This window comes from Pempheris klunzingeri, chromosome 19 (assembly GCF_042242105.1).
Source record: "Pempheris klunzingeri isolate RE-2024b chromosome 19, fPemKlu1.hap1, whole genome shotgun sequence".
Classification (NCBI taxonomy): Eukaryota; Metazoa; Chordata; class Actinopteri; order Acropomatiformes; family Pempheridae; genus Pempheris; species Pempheris klunzingeri.
Window position 1 is genome coordinate 11,875,733 of NC_092030.1, and position 25,889 is coordinate 11,901,621.

Below are 25,889 nucleotides of genomic sequence, written 5' to 3' on the forward strand. Positions count from 1 at the left end.
CTGTTTTTACCTGGAACAGACAATAAAGTTGAAATGAACTGAAATGAATGAAATGGTCGAAGCATTGCCTTGGGGGGCTGTGATATTCACCACTTTTTCCACTGTAAGCTGCTAGGTCTTGTGTTGGATGTGTTCCGCATCTGCTTTAGAATTATATACTCACATATTTAGGCTTTCATCGAAAGATTATTTTAACTATCGATTTAACTGCTGTTTATTTTCTTGATTAGCCAATTCGTTTATAAAATGCCAGAAAACTGAACAATGTACAAAATGCTTTCCCAAAGGCGAACGTGCACGTCTTTCAGTTTCAGCCTAATAACATTTCATCTCGGTAGTCTTTCATCAGACTTTTCCTCCCTTTTTCAAACTTCATACGCCTTTGGTTTGTTTGTAACAAAGGCGTTATCGTCAGATAATCCTATATTTTCTCAGATTTGACAAAGTGCCTTTAAATCCACAGAGGAAATTATACAATGCGTCTAAGCACTTTTCACTCTGTCATCTCAACCTCCAGTTACTTCCGTCTCTTATGCCTCTTGCACATGTGTTGTCCATATTTTCGAATTGATCCTGATGATCATTGATATTTCAAATACTTTGAAATAGTTATTTCTGGCCGCCACTCGTCTCATGATACTTTATTGATGGTGGCTTATAATAAAAAAGAATCAAAGGCGTGATGTTAGCCCAGGGCTGCAGTTAAAAGGATGTCTGATGTGTGTTATTTGCTGGTAAACCATATATCATATTAGGATACTATTTCAGGTAGGAAAAATCTAAATACCCTGTGTCAAGCAGGCATCTAGGCTTGCCAAGGTAAATCTCTGTGGTCTGTAGTTTTGCTAAAGAGTGTGGTGGGTACAGTGTGCTAAGCTGCTGGTATTTCATAAGTTCTAGTGGGCTTCATAGTTGAATCTATAGTATAGTGTTCATGGAGAAGATGGAAACCGTGTGTTGTTTTGATGAAAAGGAGGATGAAATGGTCCCTTTGTTACTGCAGCGACCAAGATAAATGTCTGCTTCTGAAGCAGACCATTGGCAGTTTCATACTGTAGTACACCAGGAGATTATAAGAAACTCTTTGACATTGATGATCAGTAGTGACCAAGGTGCCGTGTTCATGGAAAAGGCAGCGACAGCACTATTTATTCGTTTTGTTGTATAATTATTGGCCAATTACATCTAGTCTAGGTTTTATCTGTCTCTGTAATGTCCTTTGAGGCTTGCCTGTGATATATATCAACAAACTTTTCTCCTGCACAAAACTATTATAAGACACAAACAGGCCAGGAGTGAGCTACTGCTATTAAGACCTCTGTGCTACACATTCACTTTAATACACAGACCCAGCACATAGAACATGTAATAATAAAATGTTATTTAACCTTTATTTCAGTCTTTATATCACATACCTGGTTGTTACCATTTATATTATTTCATATAATCTGAAGCCGTAGTCGTGTTACAGATCACTTACTAAACTAAACCATAAACTATACCAGACCTTATATAAATCTTTGTGGTCAATGCATTGTCTTTTTCTCTCTAGGTCCATACAAAGTTCCACTGCCGGCAAGCACACATTCCAGGATCAGACACCTCCTGCCTCTCCTTTTCCTATGATGGCATGACTCTTGCTTCACGTGGAGGTAAAAAAAAAATAAATAAAGAAACAGTCTCCCTGTGCTCAGCTCAGGGCCTCAAGTTTTTAGACCCAGTGCTTCATCCACAGAGTTTTTAAGTAGTGAAGCAGCCTTTTTCCTCTTGTGCAAAATAACACGAGTCACCACCAACACAACTTAGAAGACTCACAAGAGATCTATATACAGACACACTTGAGTTTCCCCTTCGTGCATCATCTAGTCAGGAGGCTTCTGACACAAAGACAAACAGGAATAATTCTGTGTAAGAGTCCCTCACTCAACATATTTCTGTAATGTAAATAAAAACTAACTCTTAGAGCCTTTTTGTATAGTCAAGAAAAGGCTGTAGACTACAGCAAGGCAAAAAAACCCCCATCTCAGACAGTTCTACTGTGGTGAGCTTCTGTAAAGTAAATCTCACTATTTACAGTTTACCCGTTGTCTCTGTGTATTTCTTAGGTGATGACACTCTGAAGATGTGGGATATACGCAACTTCAGGAAGCCTGTGAATGTCGCTACTGGACTGACCAACTACTTCTCAATGTAAATTTTTTTGGCTGTCTTGATTATAATCTGCTTGGTTACTGTAAATGATATGTGGGCTATTAACTGATGATATTTTATGTGCGTGATTTTCTCCATTAGGACTGACTGCTGTTTTAGCCCAGATGACAAGCTTCTTGTTACAGGGACCTCGGTAAAGAAAGACGAGGGACATGGGAAGTTGGTGTTCTTTGACCGAGCTTCCTTTCAGAGGGTCTATGAAATAGAGGTCACCACAGCAGTAAGTTATGCCTCAATCTCCACAACCACAACTGTGCTAAGTGCAAGATGTTTTTCAACTGGTTGATATGATATGTTGGTTACAAACCAAAATGACCCAAAATGATGCACTGAGGAAAAGAAACGTAATGAGTCCACAATGAAACATCATAAAAATATAATGAAACCAATGTGAATGTCATTTCTGCTCCATGTAAAGTTGTCTTGGCTTAAAACTTGAGCCTTAAAATGTTTGGTTATAGCTAAAGCCGAACAGATTTGCCAAGTCTGATATGGAGATTTACTTAGCTTAACTTCTTTCTTTAACCTGACACAGGACTATTCCAATGGGTTAGAACTTAAGTCTATTATTTACTTTAGGCAGTTTCCATTCATCTCTAACAGCAGCTATTTAGTAGTGCTCTCCATAGGAATTTAAGGAGCCAGAATTGTACAGTCAGCAGCCTTTATTATAGATAATTATGCTGTGGTAATGCGAGGAACTCAAGCCCTCAAAAATCACCTAAATATAATAGGAATTAATATCATTTCACTCAGAAAGAGAAATTAATTTTGTAAACCATTTATCAAATAGTCCAGTCCTCTGGCAGTGACTAGACATTTTCTTGTTAAATCACTGTGTGAAGCTAGACGGACCTTAGCAATATAGCAGAATACATATTTTCTCAATTTTCACTTTAGATGAATGATTGACGGTAGCAGTATTTGGAGGGAAATAGAGAGGAGGAGGTGGGGGGGGTTGTGGAGGGGAGGAAAGGCAAAGGAGGAAAGTTATTAAAAAAAAAAATGGTTGGAGGCAAGCTAGGAGAAAATGGAGTAATGTGACCTTTTTCTTATTGCAAGCCATTCCCACAAAGCTTTGGCAGGACAGCTGTCGATGCTTTTACATGTATTGCCTCTGAGTTACATTTGAAATCAAATTTTCAGCATGTTCCATACACATGCACAGACTGCACTGTTAGCATACCATGTATTTGATACTAATCCTGCTTTCTCAGAAATCCATTTGGATGAGGGCAACCAGCCATAGGTGCTGAAATGAAGGGTAGAGGTGCTGTCTTCAGAAGAAAAAAGTTTTTTTTTCTCTTCTTTTTGTTGCTTCCTGTTCCTCCTCCCGCGTCTCCCCTTTTCATCAGATTTAGCACTGTGTACCAGTAGTCATAACAGTGAGGTCTGACAGAGGCTAATAGCTTCTAACTTGGTCTCCCTGGCTAAGGCATGACACTTTCACATGGGCCACTGAGTGAACATGTTCGAGAGAGAGAGAGAGGGGGGGGGGGAGACAAAAGCTTGGTTTGTGTGTCTATGCATCTCCCCCCTGCCCTGCCAGCCAGCTGCTGTCAGTGTCAATGCTGTGCCAAGGTTTGCAAGCTAAGTGCACACACTGCAGCACAGTTGTACTAACTGAGCGGAGGGCAGTCTGTGTTTTGGTTGACCCATTTTAGCTTAAAAAAAGTGTATTGCATTTTTTATTTATTGTCATCTCCTTATGCAAGTATGACGCCAGAGTTATTTTATTTAATTTCAATAAGACAGGTGTGAGCTTTCAAGTCTGCATACACATAGGCTTAACGGATAGAGCTACATGATCCTGTCAGAGCAGTCGTTTGAAGTTAGAATAAAGAATGACACTGCGTTAAAATAGAATTGACTGAGTTCTGTGTGGGTTACTTTAATTATTAAAAGCACTAATAATAGCATTTTTAACATCAATACACTCACCGTCAGTACCTTGGTGCGCTGCCTTCAACAATAACAGTCTCTGTCTGACATTAATGTTACACTATTGTTCTTGTACTGCAATTAAAATACACTTGACTTCTGTATGTATTAATGATGGCAGATGGTAGGAGACAAAATTAATTCGTGAACAATATAATCCACATGTGTAGGGACGTCTGTCATTCTCACCAAACAGTGGTCATTATCGTATGTTGTGTTTCAGGTCTCCCTACAGAGTCTACATAAAGTTTTAAAAAGCGGAATCAGCTGTAACTTTTGCACCCACTTCACTGTGGTGATGATATTGCTATAGGCAGCATCAAACAGAGACCTAAGACACTTTGGGTCAAAGAGTCTGTCCAGAACTTAACAACCCTCCTCCTTACATCACTCCATGGACGTTTGTCTTCTCTTTCACTTTACTGAAGAGGGTAAACATTTGGAAGTGATTTTTCCATTGGCCTTTCACTTGTTCCACCGTCTGCCATTGTGAGAAACTCTGAAAGCTGCAGTTCTGTTCCACTGGGACAACGGCAAAACCTTCCTGTCTGCTCACCCTTTTGTGCTGCTTAGAAATCCAAAAGATTTCCCACAAAGTCCCACTAGATGCAATGATAGAAATTTAATCTAGAGAGTGGTACAAGTTGCCAGTTGTGTTAGAGAATCATGCTATTCGTGATTATTAATTGTGATTATCATAATTTGTTAATAACTGTAATTAATGATTTTGTAAAATCGCATAGATATCTCCCACTGGACAAATGAAATATTAAGTATTAAGGTTAGTCATCAGACCATTTGATGTTCTACAATTTTGGATTGATGCCTTTCATGGTATTTTACTGTGTTTATATTTGATAGTTTTTGTGATACTCATCTCCTGGATTCAGCCCCTCCTCCCAACCCACTGACCATTACTTTAAGGATCAAGTGTAACTAGATCACCCCAGCCAAACTGGATCGGTAGGTTTTTTTTAAAAAAGAGTTGTGATGCAAAATGTAGTTTTGCAGCAGATCAGTTATTTCTAGTTGACATGCACTCAGTGAACCTGATGAATGTGCTATTTACTATGTTTACATCAGCCGTCTGCCTCTCGGATGGCTTGGGAATTTAAGTGCAGTCTTTATAAAGTGGCGTACCAGGCAGGCGAGTGAAAGGAAGGGCCACCAATCATTTCTAACTAAACAGTCTACATAACCCCAGACCTGGATTCTGGGGTGTGCTTGGGAGCGGAGGCTGTTTTAGGCCCATTTGGTAAATACATTGGGCACTCCTAAGTTTATCCTAGCCCATCAAAAGGGGCAGAAACTAGAAGTGAGAACCTGCTGACTATCAAACCTCTGAGCTCTTGGCTAGATTTCAAAAGGACCTGTAGACCTGCTGCCCTCATCCACCTTCTGTAAATGCGTGCACGTATTTCTGTGTGCTGCTTATACACGTTCACATTTAAGCTTGCATGAACGTATTTTCACGGTGCTGCATATTTTGTGTTTGCCTGCACTTTGGCAAATTCAACATGGAAATCTGTTGCATCTCTGTCCCTCATTTTCTGTCATCTCTCCACTCTTGCTAAGCAATAACAACATGCAAACTGCTCCTAAAAATACTTTTAGAAAGTGTAAGACTATGAACCTTATTAAAAAAGAATGGGTGTCAGCCAGATGTGACTGACTGACAGTTTGACTTACAGATATAAAATTCTAAATCCTGAAAAATGTATAAGATTATTTGCTCTGGAAAAAAATCTTGCGCTTTGGGAGTGTTGCTTATGAGTCATCAGTTAAGCTGTATTTGTATTTTATGATGTTGTCTCTGCACTAAAGTGGGATTTTTGTGCACTGAGAACCATTTCTGTTGCTGTTTGCTACCTACCATCTCATGCTTGATGGCTCTTTAACAGTAAGACGCTCCCTGTGCCATGCTCTTGAAGGAGGACCTCGATATGAATGGTCGGGCTTTCATCCTTAGTCAGAGCAGCCAAGCCTGAAAGGTAAAAGGGAGGCCCTAACTCTGTTCTTTCTTGTGCATCTTACCAGGAAAATCTTGCAAGATGTAAAAGCCAGTTGTTTCAGTGAGGCAGTTCATGCTCATTACAGAGTTCTCGGATGTGTGCCCACTCAGTGTGTAGCCAAGGTGCTAAGTCTAGAGTTCTCCTTCCCCCTACTGCATTCAGTTGGCCTGTGTAGCTACGTCTGTCAGAAGCATCGCACATTTGGATCCACTCACCAGTGACTAAACGGAGAACACAGCTGTGACCGTTGTGTCCCATTAGTGCTGCATAATTTTATTTCATAATCGGCATACATATTGGGCGAGTGGCTGTTGTCTTATTTATCCCAAACCAGCCTTTGGTATTTTAATCGGATGGAACATAGTAGGCAGCTACTGAAGAGCTGACTGATCACTTCCCTCCTACATGATATGATGTAATTTGGTGGACGTGAAGCGTAAACAGGGGTTCCTAGAGTGTAAACATGCCGCTCTGAATATCTGGAAAGCGGTCGTACTGTTGGACCAGACTGAGCTGTGCTTGGCTTCTCAGTGGATCCAGCTGGATTGGGCCCCTCTGCACTGGTCTGTTTTAGGCTGCTCTGCTCTTTCTGTTTGACTTGTTTCACTGTTGACAGAACAATTTGTTTGGGTCTTAAGAGGTTGTTTCTGAGCTTGACACGGCTGCAGTTTTCTGGCTGTGTTGTCGCTTTTATTTTGGTTTTACTGCCCGATTTGGGTCGATGTAAGTTGTGTTGCCATACTGTGTATTGTGTGAATTCCTTGAGCAGTGACAGTACCTGTAGAGTGTAACGGAATTCCTAACTGTCATCTCTGCCTTACCTCGCATGTAGCGACCCCGACAAGGCAATTTATAACCCATTACACATTTCCACTGAAGCACATCCACAAGTAGATTTCAACTGTTCATGAAACATGCATGTTGATGCATGTTGTACGTGTTGAGCAGCATTTTCCTCAGGACAAATTAAGAAAGATTTGTAAAATTAAGTGCGCTTTTTCTGCAAGTGCAAACACATTTACAGTTGTGCTTATTAAGTCATTTATCAAAAATATTTATACATGCTTTCTGCCAGTATATGAATGGAATATTTGAGGCTCATGTTAAGCACATCCTGTTTAAAGCTTTATCCAGATCTTTCTATCAGTTACAGGCGGCTCATGATCTGGTTGAGCAGATTAACCCTCATCTGTCCCATGAGCTACACAGCACTGAGCTGTTGGCCTGATAGTGTAAATATGTATGTATATATATATGTGGGAGGTTTGTGTGTAGTTTAAACAGATTGTGAAAATTTTCCTTCACTATGGGCCTTAAGTCTTAATTATATTGCATAATTGTGAAGGATGTTGGAATATAATCATATTTTTAAGTACATTTATTTACAAGGTGAAAGAATTTTTATTGTATAAGAATATCGGTTGTATGTGGTGTTTTTATATGATCACTTTAATTTGTATTTTGTAGTTTTTATATTATTATTATATTACATGCAGGCATGAACACTTGTCTTTGTACGTGTCTGTCCTCATGTGTGCGTGCATGTGTGTGTCTGTGTATGATCGAGTGTGTGTGTGTGTGTGTGATTGAGACTCCTTCCCCTGGTATCCTGGTGGGAAGCTGAACAGCTGGGCACTAAGCAGCTTTCACCATCACAGAATCTGGACGTCCCAGTCGTAGTCCTACCCACCCCCCATCCTAGACCCCCAGACTGCCTACTCTGTTCCACATAAAGACATGCCAAACACGCTCTCACAAAAATTCTGTCCAGCTACAGGACATACACATATGCACATCGCAATATAACGATATAACGATGAAACACAAGTCATCACAGAAGGCTATGATGCTCTAATAATGTGTGTGAGGAAAGGACGCTCTACTGCAGGGAGTCTAGCACTGCACTGTACCTCACATATCACAGAATGAACAGAGGGTCTTCATCACTGTCCAGAAACTGTGTGTTTATTTCTCTCTCTGTCTCTATCTCTTTCCCACACACACACACACACACACACCTCTGGATAAATGTGGTCACATTTGCGTATTGGCACTGGGCCATCTGTCACACAAAGACTGAGGGATCCAGCCCTCATCCCAACAACCAAATATAGTCAACTAGAGCAGCAGAGCACGCTGGGACTGATCCCCACTGTACCACAACCAACCTGGGTCACACATTCACAGTACTTAAGTCAACATAATATGATTGTTACCTTTTGTTAGAGTAGCAGAAGCATCCTTGCAAATTTGAACCACATTAGAGAAAGATATTCACAGCCTGCTGAGGACTGCTATTTTAAAGTATGACCTCTTTTCCTTGTATGTACCACCTTCCAGTTATTGCACAAAAAACTGTATTTTGCTGTCTGTGTATTCCAGAGCGTCGTCCGGTGCCTGTGGCACCCAAAACTTAACCAAATAATGGTGGGAACTGGGAATGGACTGGCCAAGGTCTACTACGACCCGGTTAAAAGCCACAGGTATGTTCAGTTTAGACCTTTAGAAATAAAGCTGCTGTTATTTTATCTTGTGTTTATTGGCACCCGTCCCTCTGGAGAGACTAAAACCAACAATCAATGTATCCCTCCTTACAGTTATTGTCTGTTTTGCCACAGCCTGAACTCAGTTGTTACCCAAAAACAATTAAAAACACATGAAAAAGCCAAACTGTTGCAATGAAGAACAGATTTGTTCATTGTAATCAACACAACAAGTGTAGTTTTTCCCCATCCTGTCAAAACAGTGTAAACATGAGCATGTCCATGAAAATAGAGTTGTAAAATTTGGCAGGAGAAAAACAATTAATTGGCCCAGATGTTTTAAAATGCTGCATGTTCATTATCGGTCTCTGTATTTTTTAAACCAAGTACCATCGCTGAATCATTTATTGTTGGTCCCACTGAACAAACATGTCACCCAATGCCTCACTGTAGCTCTTTGACATATTTTTGGGCAATAATTTAGTTCTGTGGCACGGAGGCATAAGGGATTCTAAGTTGTGGCTGCATAGTATTGGTAGTGCAATAAACGTATTGTTGGTTTAAGTCTCTTCAGGTGGATAAAAAAAAAAGCAAGGCCTCATCTTTGATACCTTGTGTTCTATGCGATACCTTCAAATGGCACCATTTTAACCACCCGTCTCTTTTCCAGAGGGGCTAAGCTGTGTGTAGTGAAGAGCAAGCGGAAAGAGAAACAAGCAGAGACGTTAACGCAAGATTACATCATCACACGTAAGCTCCTCCATTCTGTATATGTAGACACGTCCACATTCAAACATATTGAGTCTATTTCTTCTAATTGAACTCTCCGCTTAATGAACTAAGTTTTTTGCACACCTAGCCTTTTAATCAGTAAACAGTTACTGAAGCAATTCAAGTGAAGTGCCTTTCTCAAAGACCTCCAGCACTTCAATCCACCTTGAGTCACTAAACCCATCTGTGCTCGATGCTCTTCACATGATAAGACATTGTGTGTGTTAACAGCAAGGCGGAGGCATCACCAGAACAATGCCGTCTTCCAAGTGCATGATGTGATAAGTGGAGCATATTCTAAGCATTCCGTCTCAGGCATAAATAACAAAACTACCAACTCTCAACCCTCGTTTACATGCTGTGTCTGTCTGTCGTATCTCTCTCTCACACACACACACACACACACACACACACACACACACACACACACACACACACACACACACACACACACACACACACACACACACACAGAGAAGGATTCAAACTCACTCTATCTTGTACAGGGGGCTTTTTGAGGAATGAGAGGGTGTTCAGGGCTTTCACAGGTCCATTAGCTGATGGATCGACAGCCACGCGGCGGCCATGTGGTCTGCAGTCACGCTGGATCACGCGAGGGACAGCTGTCTCTCCCACCTCTGTTGGCGTGATCTCCTGCTGGTCCCCCCTACCTGTCATCCTGTCATATCACCAACACGCACGAGGCTGTCATCTCTTTTGTGCGTGCCTCACTCTCCTCTGCCCCCAGAATGAAGTCATGAACCTACAGGAACAGAACAGCTGCTGACAAACCGTCCCCGATTGGCTGCTAAGACCCAATTCAGACCCCATTTATTGTTTAGGCTAGTGCAGCCTTTTCAGATGCATCATGTGATTTCATCGCCATGCCAACAGGGTGTGAAGTAGGCAGGCGTTTGACTGCCACAAGCGCCGAGTGACGCACTTGATGCCCTGGCACTGGAAAATTAGAGGGGACAGGAAGCAAGAGACGGCCCATTGAGAAAAGCGAGGGAATCTGTTAACAGTAACCTTTTTGCTTAATGTAGCGTGGAGGAGAAGAATTAACACTGAACAGCGACGCGGGTCGTGAATGGAAAATCACTTTATCTAGCCCTTTACTAAAGTGTCTCTTTGTAACCCTGAGGATAAGAGCAGAACATACACTCATTTTACACAAACACAAATGCACACACACACACACACACAATCTTCTTTCTCACACACCTTTGAGGACACTCATTCACACTTACTCATGCACACGTTCACTCACACACTCATGGATTTAAGTGCTGGGGGCCTTTATTGTGATAGGGGTGAAGAGCAGTAGAGTGATTGTCTCAATCTAAACATGGGGGATATAATGAATATGTTGGTGTGCACTATGGCAGAAAGAGTACACAAGAGCAAGGGTGCTACTAGAGGTCAACAGGTGCATGTTGTTGTTTTTTTTGCATATGCCCTGCAAGCTGTAGTAGTAGGCGACATTGTGTTTCTGCACTTTCTGTATGAAAACACCATTAAGTCTCAGCCTTGCATTCTGTCTTCATTCAGCAAAGTAGAACTGTACGCGGGCTGCGAACACTCTACACATTTCCAGGTGCCCTGCCTGCTTATTTGTGTGGCTGTGTTTTGTGATCTTGCAGTTTGAGTCACCTAAGCAACTTGATTGTCTTGTTTACCCTGTGTGTCTCCAGCCCATGCCTTACCCATGTTCAGAGAGGCCCGGCAGCGGAGTACACGAAAACAGCTGGAGAAGGACAGACTCGACCCAAAGAAGTCTCACAAACCCGAGCCTCCTGTGTCAGGGCCAGGTAAAGAGCTTATTTTTTCTTGCTTTTATTAGTGCTGAACATTAACTTTACAGACAAGAACAAGAAAAGCATGCTATGGTGTCTCCAATCAGCGTTCATGGGAGGGAGGACAAAGCACTACCCCTTAAACAGCAAAGACAAAAATGCACAACAGATACTCTTATTTGACTATAGTAACGAGGTATGACTACAGTTCTGCAGTTGTTCTTTAAGTGTGTTATTAGTCGTGTTAACTGGCTCAATGCTTGATTCTGTTAGAAGCAGATGTACAAATCCACACAGTTGTTGATGTGTTTCGTATTACGCAATCCAGCTGAAGTCAAGAGCTCTAACAGCTCTGCTCCCACTTGGCCTCTCAGAGCTTCATTGTAGCCTGCTGCCGCCTCATATTTTTTAACTGCCGAGATGTAATGATGCATTTTGAACTCTGGAACCCACTGTTGGTCGGCCTATATTTTGACTGTAATACACAGTTTCGCAAATGCCGCACCTATGCACGTTTGACCTCCAATAAGTCGAAGTGCCAGACAACATTTCCTGCATCACTGCGTTCCAGCTGGCTCATTGCTGCTGTGTTTTGTTGTGTTTTTCCCATGTTTTTTTTTTCACTTTCACTCACTTAGCCCCTCTGTAATACAACAACTTAATGGTTTTTGTCATTCAAAGTAGGTTGATGATATAAATGTATACATTAAATACATCAGTGTTTTCTTGTTTTACTGTTTCTACTGTGCTACTAGTACTGTAATAAGTTGTGTTATTAAAACAAAAAAAAAAACACACACTGCTCAGCTAAATGACAGAGCAGCCTGTCACTTTTGAATGAAGAAAATGTAAGTCCATTGTATAAAAAAATAAGTTTGACTACTGGATAGCAGGCCAGTGGTTTTTCAGCGACGGGCTGTCCTCATATTGTTTATTCTCTGTGTAGAATGACTTTGCATAAGTGCATGGTAATGCTTGGTGGTTGGCTTGATGCTTACAAGCAATGGAAAGAGGTGCCTCTCGATCCCCCAAACAACCTCACTGCCATAGACACAGGAAATAGCTGTGTGCTTTTAGTAGTGTATTTGTGTGTGTGTGTGCGCACAATACATGCATGCATGTGTATTGTATCCTTGATCTTTTTAAGACAACTGTAATAATGAAAATCCAGCTAACAGCACAGAAATACTGTAACTACAGCAAAGATCACTGTATCTTGTATGCACTACTTTCTGGAGCAAGAATGCAACAAATAGAGAAAACAGAATTGTAATAGAAATCTTAATGCAATAAAATGCCAGTTATTTAAAAATAGCAGTAGGATTTGTAGAAAAAATATAATACAGGGTGATGTGAAGTATTCGCTTTCTGGAACAGATGTCTGCAACAATCGTTTAACATAAAATCCTGGATTTCAGAAGTTCTCTGATGCATCAGCTGCTAAGCTAGCTAGCAAACTGGTGAAAACAGCACACATAGTGTAACTGCACATCTGCTATTTGTGCGTCTTTGAAACCAGGTGATGTCATGGTCTTTACAATAGAGAAGTTATAGTGATAATTAAATCATGTGGCACCAAAGACTAGCCAATAGTGGGCTGCTAGGTCCGTCTGGTAGAAGTCTGGCTTTACATAGATATGGGTGATATTTTTACTTTTTTATGTCTATGCCATATTGATGCTGCCACTGGGGGGTGCCAAACTTATCGGCTTTAATTTAACTGCTTTCTGTGTACAGTTAACACATATTTTCAAATCGAAAAATCAAATTGTGGTGTGTTAACATTTGTCATGCACAGGGTGCTCACATTAATGCTTTCAATCTTTAAAAAAAAAAATGCCGTCATCCAACATTAACAATGTGTCTTTTCTTATGCACAAAGTCGTAACTGTTCTAATCCAGGAGTCGTGTGTCCTGACAGGTCGTGGAGGGAGAGTAGCCGCTCATGGTGGCACTCTGTCATCATTCATTGTGAAGAACATCGCTTTAGATAAAACGGATGACAGCAACCCACGAGAGGCCATCCTACGTCACGCCAAGGAAGCCTCAGAAAACCCTTACTGGGTTGCCCCAGCATACACAGAGTAAGAAATCCCACCCCCACCTTCATTTGTAAAAATCTGAATGAGTGACACGCTCCCTGTTCATCTCACTGTTAGTCTGTTCCTCACAGGCTCATCAGCAGACAGTGTAATGTGAGTACTGGGAGTGCTGCTTATGCTATTGTGATGGTGCTTAGGTTTCTTCCTACCGGTGTGACACATAAATGTTTAAAGAGTTGTACAGTTTTACAGATAACACACTTCAAACTGTAGGAAGGAGAGTAATGGACAGCTTTAGATCACTATCAGGCTCAGACGGCTATGTAAGCGTGCAGCACAGCCGTGAGTCGAATCAAATACTGCAAAGAAACAATAAACAAGATCTATCAACTATAATGCTTATCACTGGATTATTATATTTAACTATAAAGCACACCGTTTTTCGCCTGGTTGCTCTTAAGAAGCAGGTCAATAGTCACTATCAGCTCTGCTTGCTTGGCTCACAGTCGCATTAAACATCAAGCTAATGCTGCTGAGGAGCAGCTCTGTTTACAGCCTGTGCTTCTTAAAGCTTCACACGGCCTGTATAGAAATTATTGAAATTATTTGACTGAAAGGCTACAATTCAAACTTCTTAGAGCGTTCACGCATTCACAGCTCCGGCATCGGGTCATTATCTTTAATTTGCAGTTTACTGCTATGCCCTGACATTGTCTTAACAATACTGCTAAGCCATTATCCCTTTTTTGTGACTCCCTGTAGGACCCAGCCAGAGCCTGTGTTTGCAGAGGAATCGTCGGAGGATGAGGAGGCCGACAAGGAACCAGAGTGGAAGAAACGAAAAATCTGAGGTGCTTCCACAGCAGATGATTTTATATAGGGCAGCTCACAGGGTGGGTTTGTGGCTGAATATACAGCACTGTAACCGCAAGGTCTCAGGATCAATCCCAGAACACACAGTTACTGTCAGATACTGTGCACAGGAGCATCAAGTAAATTACTACATTGTACAGCTTCTGTTCTTCCTCCTATAATGGTTTTTAAGCGTCTATATGTATGTGTGTGCTTCTATCCAGCATATAAACACGCAGGCATTTTCACAGAGCATGATATAATTTTATACAGGTTTACGTTCCTCTCGTTGCAATTCATCAACCACTGGAAGAACTTGGCTTTTTGTGTCTGTTTTGATTACATAGACTTTATTTTCATCATCGCTATTGTCCTCTCCCTCCACATCTGCAGAGTTTGCTAAAACCTCATAAATCAGCTCCAGATTTTGTGGTCTGGTTTTGTTCATCAACTATGAAGAGCAGTGTTTAGTTTGTAAAAAAGGAAATTGTAAAGAAGTACAAATACATGCAGCCACTTCTGTACTTTGTGAAGGTTTTTAAAGCTGTTGAGTTGACAAACAAATCTTGCTTCGGCAATCTGATAATTTAGATTTCCTTCTACATCTCCCCAAAACCTAAATAAAGGAATTTAAACTGTATCGCAAATTGGCAAAAGAATATAAAGTGAAGTTACAACATGTTTTCATCGGCCGGTCAAGGGAGCCCTCCTGCCAGATACCTGTTTGTGTGAAGCACTCGCTCAAACATGCAATAATGGAATGCACAGTGCAACAAAGCTGGTGTTTTGTCTCGTTGCTTTTAATAAAGTTCGTACGGCCTAATTTGTGCACAATTATTAAGGTACTGCAAGTGCTGTAATATCTAATATAGACAAAAAAAACACGATGATTCAAATTTAATTTGATTAATTCTCATTCAAATTAATCTCAACATCAATGTCCACTTACTTTTGGGTAGCTTTCAATCACATGTCAAGGTCCTTGTCTGCTGAAGTTTGCTCAGTTGGCAACTTCAGATTTGAGATGCAACAATGTGTTCAACCATTTTTTTTAGTGTGAGCAATGAACTCAAGCTCAAGCTCCAGCACCAAATGGCACCCAATTGCTTTCACACCTTGATTTTTAAGATCAAAATTAGTCGTGTCTGCAAAAATACAAATTTGTCGTATTTGGCTTTGCAGCAAACAATTAATAATGTGGAATGTCTTCGTAGCACACCTATAACAGAATGGAGCCAATTCTCTGTTTTACCTTAAAATCCCCCGAATGACCTGCACAGCTGACAAAGAAATCCACAACACACACATCCAATGAAAACCATGTTTGTTTTCTTTATACTTCTCCCTGGGACGCCACCTCTGCCTCCAGCACCAGACTAATCTGAGTGATCTTGCTTTTAAAGGGCAACTAGTTTGTAAGCGTCACATGGTTCGTTAAGCTGTATACATTTCGCCGGTATTATTACATGCAGATTTTCATAATAAATTTGCTGGGGTTTTTTTTGTCCAATAACATGCTTCCACTAACATCGTAAAAAAACCCATAAAAAAAACAAAAGTCTTTACATTCCATATCAGTCGTTTCGCTGCCGCTTCTCCTCAGTGTCTTACAGTGGGGGGGAAACTGCAGTGCTGTGTTAAATTCCTTGCCAACCAAAGTTACGAGCAGACAGTTGAATGTCTCAGTGTCCTGGCAAAGTCCCTGTGGCCATAAAATGAATAAAAGACAAAGAAATACCAGGACAAGAAATATGGGAGGACAATGAGTGATGTTTTTAAGAGGAGACTGACTTCATGGGGGGAGAAGCTGACGTCAAACTCTTCTTGAGGAGAAAAGGTCTCAGCCAGCAGTTGGAGGTGAGATGAGTGACTGCCCAGCCAATCCACTACCATGTGATATCATGCATGATAAAAGCACATCATTTGACATGAACAAACAAGTACTAGTCCAGATTTGTGGAGTTGTTGATATGGCAAAACAGCAACATTATCCTTTATTTGATGTCATATTTCTGGCTCCAATTCTAGCTCTATAGATGGTAAATGTTCCAGAATGTTTGCCGGCTACTCGCTAACTTTAACGGTCTACCTTTTGGGGCCGAGCAGGTTTTTAGTGGTGGAAACAAGCGCCGCAACTGAACCAAAACATTTCTTTCGATCGCTGACATGCGTTGGTCACTGGACCGGAGTCGCATGGTCAAAACTCCTCACACAGCAAAACATCTGCTGCACATTTTTGCAAATGCTAACACAGCTTCCAAAAGCGTTAAACACACAGTCGAAACAGATTAAGAAAACTCTGTGCATGTCTGCATATATATCTGCAATTTAAAGCTGAATGTTTACAATAAAATGAAATAATAATCACTCCAAACACAGACGACTGCAACTTAGGCTCAAACGGATAAAAAAGGCCAGGCTTTGGAATGATGTTTGGAAACCTGGATCGATCTGTGGCGTTCAATAGTTAACATGTACTGACATTTTGAAATACACTGATTGTGTTTGTGCTGTGTAGGCTCCAAAGGTTGCCTCCCACAAGAGGAAAAGGCAGAATATTTTCAGATACGCAAGAATTTGCAATTGTTGACATGGTAACTGGCAACAATGCAATAACTGCGGGAAATTCTGAACACAGTGCTGGCAGACTATATCACTTTTGGGAATGTAGATACGGTACACAATGACAACTGGCAGAGTGAAAGAGACACAACATAAAGATAGAATAATCAGGTGAATGTGTGAAAGAGCTCTGGTATCAATATATTTAGGAAAGATGTCCGTTTAATAACCAGACAGGGTGCATACAGAGCTTTGCATAATGTTAAGTACTGTAAAACTATGGATTTATAGTATTTTATAGAGTGATGGAGGTGGAAGCTAAGCCAACTGCATGTACACTCATCTTTGGGGATGAGGCTGGATTCAACCTGGCAAAAACCCACCAAAGGGAAAGAAATGTGACTGGTTTACTGCACATCCCAGGATCTCAGTGCTACTCCTGCTCCAGAGAGGATGTGAGATGTGATTTTGATGAGAACTTATGGCCGCATGCAGGCGAGAGGGAGGACTAGAGCGTTTTTGTTTGTGTTTTCTCTTGAATTTCAGAATTTTACATTTTTATTTTTTGCAAATTATTCTATCCAAAGATATTGAAAAATAAGGGATAATGAATCAAATAGCTTCATTTCTGATTCATTCTTGATACAAATAGTTAAGTACAGTCAACAAAGTGAAAAGGTGTTCGTTCATTTTCAGGCCAAGGTGTCATGACAATTTCTACTTTTTGAGTGAGAGTTGGTCGATTTTGCTCATTTTGGGACATGTATCAGGTGTTTTGGTAGTTTGAGTGAGTTTTGGAAATGAGATTAACTGGCCAAGATGTGCGTTGGAAATGCAGACTGTATGAAGTTTTAAAAACGTGGCGTCAATACTCAACAATGCTTTTAGCAACTGAAAAAAAACTGTAATTATTAAATGCTGAATGTCATTTTGATAGTACTATCAGGCCCCGAAATCATTGAAAACAAACTTATGTAGACTTGTGACTTGGTATTACAAGAATTGAGCCCCAAAAGACTTAAACAGCTCTTGTGGTACCTTAACTACACACTGTATACACACCTTGAGCCCCCCTGCTTAGTGACTCACTGTCTGTACTGCTCCATTTTCTCATCAGCATTTACATATCTTGGTTGCACAGTGGAAACATTCTGGAGAGCCATGATTTACAGCTCAGTGGCGCTTTACAGCTAGCTTTTGTTTACTGTACAACCCTAGGCTAGTGTTCAGGAATGCAGAACAGGAGGGGACGATACACTGTAGAAGCCATCTCTCAAACCATCCCCACAATTCTCCGTTTTTACCGGAATTTTCATCCCCAATTGTACATGATGCTTGTGTAAACATATCCCAGGCAAATTAGCACCATCTGGCACTGGACCATTATTCTACATGGCAGAACACCAGGAGACATGTTCATTTGATAGAAACAAGTTTAATTCTGTAAAAAGTTATAAAATGAATATTGTACAAAAATAAAGTCTGCCAAGAGCTTTGGTTCTGTAACACGAAAACAAGTGAGACGACATGACAGGTTTCACAGAGGTGTTAACACAATGAGGAGTGGAAACAAATCCAATCCTTCTTTTTTTTTTTTTCACCCAGATATTAACACTGAGGATTCCTTTGCATCTTTACCTTTTGCTTGTTTACCTTTGCATCAAAACCAGAGGACTAATCGCCGAGGAAACGGCCGTGAAGATGAGAGGGGCTAGTGGTCGTAGTTTACACACTTTAACGTATGGTATCGAAGAGTAGCGAGGCGCTCTGAGGCTTCTGGGAAGTCTCCTAACTGCACATTCTCATCTGGAAGGGCTTACGAACGAATCAGTTGTTAAAGGGGAAGATGATCCAATTGATGAGGTATGCTGTGATAAAAGAGTTTTTTTTTTTTTTTTTTTTTCCTCTGTGTGTAGTGTTTGGCCTAAATTCAGCTTGATGCAGTGGATTTGTTCTGTGTGCGGGGGGATTACACAGTAAAGCTGGCTTGCTTGCTGCTGGGTGGGCACAGATACCTTGGTCCCTAATCCGTGCTAACATCAAGACCTACCCGAGGGCTCTTTGTTCCACTTAAAACCATCCCCTCGCAGGGTCCCGATGGGCACAGCAACATGCATTTAAAAATCCTGTTTTCCTGGATGTAAATTTCTGGGTAGTAACTTTGTTCAATATGTAGAAAGCTTTGTTGAGCCTACCTATTGTCCTCCCTCTGTAATTCCAAAACATATTCTTTTGTCCAAACGTCTAGTCTTGAGATATTTACATCGCTTGGTGATGACAGCAGCTACAGTACCTATATCTTCCTTTAACTGCCTTCACCTAAATGCCTCTTTCCAACTGGGATATTTGGTTAAGACTCGTGTCAGAGGATCACTTTCAAATCCCCTTTCAGGGAGTAAGACCTGTCTGTCAGAATGAAGACAGACAGAAACACAGGCAGTCCTGTGAACTTTAAAGCCTCTTGGGACGGTAACCGCTGCAAAGCCTTTGCTCAGACTTGGTGCAAGGCCAGAGAGAGGTTTTGAGTAACACCTGCTGATAGGCCAGCATTCTAGCAGCTTCTGTGACTCAAAAGATGGTTCCTCAAAGGCACCTACAGATCCTCAGAGAGACCACTACTCTCGTGTTGATTTTAGATTGCAATTAAAAGATGTGATGGCTTCTGTTTGGAGCGACACTAAATCTATTCCGGATTATTCATTGGAAAATTACCTTGGAGAAAAAAAAAAAACAGCAGCAAAGAGTCATTTGCCTCCTTGTAAACATACATACAGTATTATAGATACAGTATAATGATAAGTTTGCGTCTATACCGAGGTCTTGTGAAAAGAGAGCAACACCTGTAATCCCCCCCCCCCCCCATTTTAACACGGTCACATTGGGGAAAATGAGGTGAAATGTCCAAAAAAAAAAAAAAAAAAAATACCCTGCTGTCCCTCAAAATGCTTCAAAACACAGATCAATTCAATCGAAAATCTTCTATTGGTCCCCTCCTCTGTATCTTTCTACCCTCCCTTAACGTGATTGCTGATGATGATCTTTGGGAGTCATGAACAGAAAAACCCTGGAATCTAAGTGAGGCGAATAAGCATCATTAGGATGTGTGAGTGAGCGTTTAGCAGTTCTGGATCACCTTTTTAGACTTTTCTTGAGAAAATGCTCCGCTTTGGCACCATCCAGGACAAACAAAAGCTTTTAAATAAATAAGAAGAACGACAATTTCTTTCATAAAATGGATTGAAATAAATAACAATAAGTTAATTCCATCTTAATAAATATACCTCTTACACACACGTGTATGTATGTATACATATATATATATATATTTTTATATGATTGGATTTTATGTAGATGCGATGCACCAAGAAGTCTTTGGTGAATTCCGGTGTGGTACTTCTCATTCATTGGCTCTGAATGTAAATGTCAACACCCAGACTATATAAGTGATTTAGACTGCAGCTGAATATACTCCTCAAATCTCCGCAGTCATCTGGAGTCTTAGGAGCCAGCTATGGAAAAACTGATGTTCCAGGAAAAATGAATTGTTCTAAAAAAATTTTTTAAAAAACCAAAAGAAAAACCAATCCAACTTAGTCAAAAGTTTTCTTCACTCTCACCTTTTTAGACAGCACAGTTAGCAAATCTGGAAGTGTAACAGTATTGTTTCTTCTGCAAATTGGTACACGCCTCATACGTTTCTGCATGTGTCTGGTTGAACTGTCAAATACTGGTCAGGGGTTCCGAAGGACTGAGCACGGACTGTCGAAGTTAGATGTTCAGTTTGCTTTTTGAACAGCTGTTCCGTCGTCTCTCAGGTCACAGTGGTGACCTTTGTATACTCACCTCTGTCTCCTTTCATGAATACTGACAAAAATGAGGGACAATACACTCCCTCTTAGAACTCCTATGCCCATTTCCAACAGTGATCTCTCCCTTTGCAGCACCAGCTTATAAAAGGTGATCCTTAGATCTCTGATGCTGGTCATGTCGGTCATTTTGTCACATCCATGTGATGTCCTCAGACGCAGCCACACTTCCTAGCAGAATGCTTCTTCAGTGTGTGATACACTACATTATCGTCCAGGAAAGATAAGTCATCATCGAATGCGATTGGTCGACAACAGGTGCGAGAGGGCGTGTCCTTGTCCAGCTTCTTGTTGTGTGTGAGGTTGTTGAGGATCTTGTCATAGTTGGTCTCTGCCTCCACGCAGGGGCCGCTGCAGTACCGAAAGATCAGCTCCTCCTTAGTCTGGTAGCCAAGCCCCAAGTCCGTCACATTGAGGTGGACCTCCTTTAGCAAGCAGCCTCGAGTCTGCACCGATATCCTCTCCCTCTCCTTCTCGCCTCGCCCTCCTTTGCCGCCTCGACTTCCCCCTCGACCCCGACTCCGACCCCGCCTCTTGTCACTATGTCCTCTCCCCTCGCCTCTCATGCCTCCTGTGTTTGCTGCTCCCCTCTGTCTCTGCTCTCTGCGTCCCCTGGGGCCCCCTATGGGCTCTGACGATCTCCGGAGTCTGCCAATGGTAGCCTCAATAAAATCCATTACATCATCAAATTGCTCTGGATAGGGACCTGCGATGTCATCTGGAAGATACAGAGGGAACAGATTCTCCTGTAAATATGGCATCAGAATAATTTCCTCACTGAATGACTTTCTTCAAATCACTGAAAGTAGTAAATCATTGAATACCATGTTGTTGAGTAATGTTTCAAAGACTATATGAGCAGATAAAATAAATCTTTAAATATCCCTGTGGGCAAAAAACTAACCAAACATTATAAAAACGACATGAAGGGTATGAAAACATCCAGAAATTTCAGCAGAAGAGCTTATGGATGCAGTTAAGTGAGAATTTATCTTTCTGATGTATGAAAATCACATCAATAAGAAATGAATGGAAAATAAGGAAGGTCCACATTAGCCCGAAATCTTTTAACATTTTGGAAAATGCGCTTTCTTGTTGAGTTACATGAGAAGATCAAGGCATTTCTCATTTTTGTCTGCTAAAAATGAAGCTACAGCAGGTAGCCAGTTAGCTTAGCTTAGCTCAAAGAGTGTGAGCAACTAGCCCTGGCTAACAAAATGTGCCTGCCATCACCTCTAAGCATCACATATAAACTTTCTATATCTGCTTGAACATGAAAATGCTCAGACTGCTTCCAGTCGTTCAGCTAAGCTAAGCTGCCGCACTGTTAGCTTCAGCCTCGTGATTTAATGAGAATTAAATAAATGCACTACCACTGAATGAGCTCAACAAATCATCCTGACTGGGGTAAAATTTGAGCAGAAAAGAATGATGTACATTATTTGGTAACTGCACGGTTATGGTCAGCCAGCATATAGGCGTTAAAGTGTCCAAAAATATGTGCCGACACAAATACAGACAATGTACGTAAATAATGAGAAATGTGCAGATGAGAAACGGTGCATGCTGATTTATAGATTTATGTTCAGGTGGAGGAATGCAGAGTTGTTCATATGGATGTGCAGATGCCCTGCTGTAACTCCTTCCAACATGACTGTGGGGGGGGTGAGAGGCTGAAGGTCAGAGGGGGTTCCATTTTGAGACGACTTGTTGTTAGAGGAGACAAAGATGTGTACGTCCGTAATGATGGGATGAGGGCAGACTTGACTTTGCATTAACAACGTGGCCGCCATGCCGCCTACGTCAGGTTCCGATCTCAAAGAACTTGAATCGTCAGAGGCTGATGAGCTACACAGCTTAAGTGAGCCTGATTTGCTTCCACACACCAACTGCTTGCATTGATACAGTGGGCCCAGACTAATTACACCACCGAGACAGATGCAGTGTGACACAGTTTATGAGTCATTTAAATCTTTTAGAATACCCAGACTTCAAAGGCCAAATAAAAGCAAATCATATGCTCTGGGTCATTTAGATAAGGCAGATTGTAGTCTGCTCAAAACTGAAAGCATGCACCAGCACAGCTCTCCACCATCTGCTGCAAAGACCACGAGGACTGACTGAGGGTCTCGGGCCCTCCTGTCTTACATGTTGGTTCTATTATGGAATTATGTCTCTCCTACTCCCAACGTCTGCAGGTCTGGCAACAGTGGAACTATATATGGAGACCACGAAGACGTGAAATGAATCAATTAGTCCGACTTTAATTACATTACCTGCGTGGGTCTGCGTGTGTGTCATTGTGTTGTACGTGTGTCAAGAAGTCAGGGCGATGGGGTGCGATGTCTGGCAGGTGGTGTTGTGGTTAACAGGGTCTCTCTATTGCAGTGTCACCTATCTCTCCTCTTTTACCTGCTCCTCTGGCAGCTCACAGGACACCCGATCTGCCTGCGCTCCACAGCTGATTGGCCCGCCGCTAGTATATCAGGTGTTCCCAGGCCAATCTGTTTAGACACACCTGCCCTTTGATTTAGACGCCTTCTATTGTAGGTCAGCTGACAAGCAGGAGGGCTACAGTACGACAGTGTGACACACTGGACTGCTGGCAAATGAAGTGGTTCACGGTGCAAATTGTGCCATCGTTTTGCAGAGTCAATACCAAAGAGTGACGTTTTGGTTTTAAACTAATCACCAACGCACCAGTGGGAGCTGACAAATAAAAATCGGAAGAGAAAACTACATTTTTCTTCCACATTTCAGGCAAATCAAAAGACCCATCCTCTCTTCGAGCCGCACTGTTGTTTACACTATTAGTGCATAGTTGATGGTCTTGGATTACAAAGCAGATCAGTGATGTCACCGCAGTCCAAACAGAAAATGAGGTGGCAGGACAAACATTTATCCAAATGTTCCATTCCTCATCTAGTTCTTGGCCGCATTTACCTCTGTCTGAAGATGATACAGCGTCGCATGGATCCAAACAAAATAAATTCCTGCCCACTATCGCTGTTAAAACGAATATAAACACAGAACTCTCACTTGATGCTTTAAACTCTCCGGTGTTGTCCAGCCTCTCTCCCCTGGAAATTCCTGGTTCGCACTGCCTTCTCGACAACATGCCATGATTTCTAACTTTTGGCAGATGGATAAAGGTCATGGGGCTCCAAGTCGCAGAGAGGCAAAGGTGAACGTAAACATTGGCAGAAGGGGAAATGTAGAGGGCGACCTCAGGGATTGGAGCTGTTCGTACTCTTGTTCGAGCTGCTGGCTTGTTTTGACATCAGTGTGATGTAACCCACAGGAGCAATAAAACACAAATTAAGATCTTCCATCTGATAACCTGCCTGTCTCAGAGCCTTATCAATGTAAGACTCTCCGCTGTTGGCTCAACCCACTGACTATCGCTCAGCTTGCTGACTGTAATTAGTCAGGACAGGCTAAATTACTGGGTCAACAAGCCAAATGTGTAACAGTCATGTCTGAATTGCTCTTACACAAAATGCATCCTATATTCTGAGCTATATGCACCATTGTCGGCACATAGCAGTGTGTGTCAATGAGATGAAAAGATGTTAGATTCCGCTTTTTCCTATATGATTAAATGGTTTAACATTGGTTTGCACAAGCAGCACAGACCTATAATGTAACAAACATGCCGTGTGCCTTACATTGATCCTCCATAGTGATCTCCTGCAGGTTGTGGTCTTCACGCTGGAACGCTGGCTCTTCGTCCTCCACAGACAGGGACACAGAATCACTGTAGCTGCTGGGGAAATAAGTCCTCTTGGCTGGCTGGGTGTTTTGGTAGAGAGGCCGTGTAGCAACAGAGCTCAGGAGCAACAAACACGTGGCCAAAGCATCCCATAACTTCATCTTAGACTCAGTTCCTATGAAGAAAGCTGCACAAATAAGAGGGGATATAAAGCAGAGTAGAGGCATACTAAATAATGACAATAATAATCATGATAGTAATATTTCAAAACACAATCAGAATGTAGGCCAACTCTTGTTTATGTTGAAGTCAGCAAAGTGTTTGAAACAGTGACTCATTCTGTATTAATAACCATGTGGCATCGTGTCAAGAGGTTTTGGGATTCACTTTGTCTCACAGTGAGGTTTGCTATCAATATGAATGTCACAGCCAACCTACCAGAAAATCCTAAATAAATGGATCACACTGAAACACAGCCGGGGGATGTGCGTGATAAGAATGCGTAAATTTGTGCGTAAAAAGTACCGCGGTTTTGACATGTCAGCCATTTGTGATCTACCGAAAGCCTGCCACTCATTTATTCTCTCCTGACGTCCGCGCACATCTGGATTATACATTCATGTTGTTGTGATATCAGACGAGCTCTTGCTACTTCTAATGAGGCACGGAGGGTGCGCCTCACACCGCCTGCACTGGTTAAAGCACGCACCAAAGCGTGCTGGCAACGATAGCCTAAATAATGGTGCGAGTTGGCCAGATGGCGATCCCCAAAGCTTACGTGACTCTGTCTAATGGCATGTTGAGTCTGCAGTAAACCTAAACAGCTACGCATGGGTAAATACCGGGCTTAAACATGCTTTGCAAAAGTCCTAACAACTGTCGTTAGAAATGCATAAGTTGCATTTTTCTTTTTGATTTGCTATTTCAACGACAATAACTTCAGTGCCCTTTGCGCACAAATAGTCTGAGGATTTGGGGGAATATCTTATTTTTACGCCCTCAAGTCCTAAACATCAGATTCCCTCGCTTACCTTAAATATGGCCCATGCAGACCTGATACTCGCTTGGCCGTTGGTGTTAAGAATCCAAACAGTAAACGCGACTCGTGCAGTGTCCCAAACAGAATCAGCTGCATGAATAGTCTAACAGCCACAGTCCGAGAATTTCCTTGAAGTGAGCTCAAATTCGGTTTGTGTCCTGATGGGGAAAAGGCTGAAATGCCGCACCAGGTGTGTTTTTCATACTCCGATCCAGCGCACCGACCACGCGTCTTTCCACACTTTGGAGTCCAAAGGTAGGTGTTGAAGAGAGCGGACCAAGTGCCACTGCGCCTTACGGGGTACAGTTGCAGTCGCTGATTAATTGGATGCTACGTTTCCACGTTGGAAATCCGAGCGAGTTCCACCATCTCCGACTGAAAGGAGTCCAATGAAGACATCAGCGTCTCCGGCGCATAGGCGAGGCGCAAAAGGTGCACAATATCTGTTTCCCAGAGTGCCCGCAGCTTTTTGTCTGCCTCTTGATAAAAACAGTTATTGCGCCGTTATATCCAGAACTGCGTTAAACGTTCATAATCGCAAAGGCCTGACAGTATCTTGACATGGTAAACAGCGCACATGGGGGTATTTATTCTCCATATTT

General features: G+C 41.8%; 2 protein-coding genes across 2 annotated transcripts in view; one reads left to right on the forward strand and one right to left on the reverse strand.

Annotated features, from left to right (window-relative positions):
• Nucleotides 1–14,266, forward strand: part of LOC139218785 (WD repeat-containing protein 70) — a 38,075-nt gene extending 23,809 nt beyond the window's left edge. Inside the window, exons 11-18 of the mRNA XM_070850469.1 lie at nucleotides 1,553–1,652; nucleotides 2,106–2,190; nucleotides 2,293–2,431; nucleotides 8,547–8,647; nucleotides 9,318–9,397; nucleotides 11,113–11,229; nucleotides 13,136–13,298; nucleotides 14,019–14,266. Coding sequence (XP_070706570.1) covers nucleotides 1,553–1,652; nucleotides 2,106–2,190; nucleotides 2,293–2,431; nucleotides 8,547–8,647; nucleotides 9,318–9,397; nucleotides 11,113–11,229; nucleotides 13,136–13,298; nucleotides 14,019–14,106 — 873 coding nt within the window. The 3' untranslated portion in view covers nucleotides 14,107–14,266. The remainder of the gene's footprint in view (nucleotides 1–1,552; nucleotides 1,653–2,105; nucleotides 2,191–2,292; nucleotides 2,432–8,546; nucleotides 8,648–9,317; nucleotides 9,398–11,112; nucleotides 11,230–13,135; nucleotides 13,299–14,018) is intronic.
• Nucleotides 14,267–20,688: 6,422 nt separating this feature from the next.
• gdnfa (glial cell derived neurotrophic factor a) lies at nucleotides 20,689–25,559 on the reverse strand. Its single transcript, XM_070850908.1, has 3 exons — nucleotides 25,280–25,559; nucleotides 24,205–24,435; nucleotides 20,689–21,254 (listed from the first exon to the last, which is right to left on the reverse strand). The coding sequence occupies exons 2-3, from the start codon at nucleotides 24,407–24,409 to the stop codon at nucleotides 20,689–20,691; spliced, it is 771 nt and encodes a 256-aa protein (XP_070707009.1). The 5' UTR covers nucleotides 24,410–24,435; nucleotides 25,280–25,559.
• Between the last annotated feature and the right edge of the window lie 330 nt (nucleotides 25,560–25,889).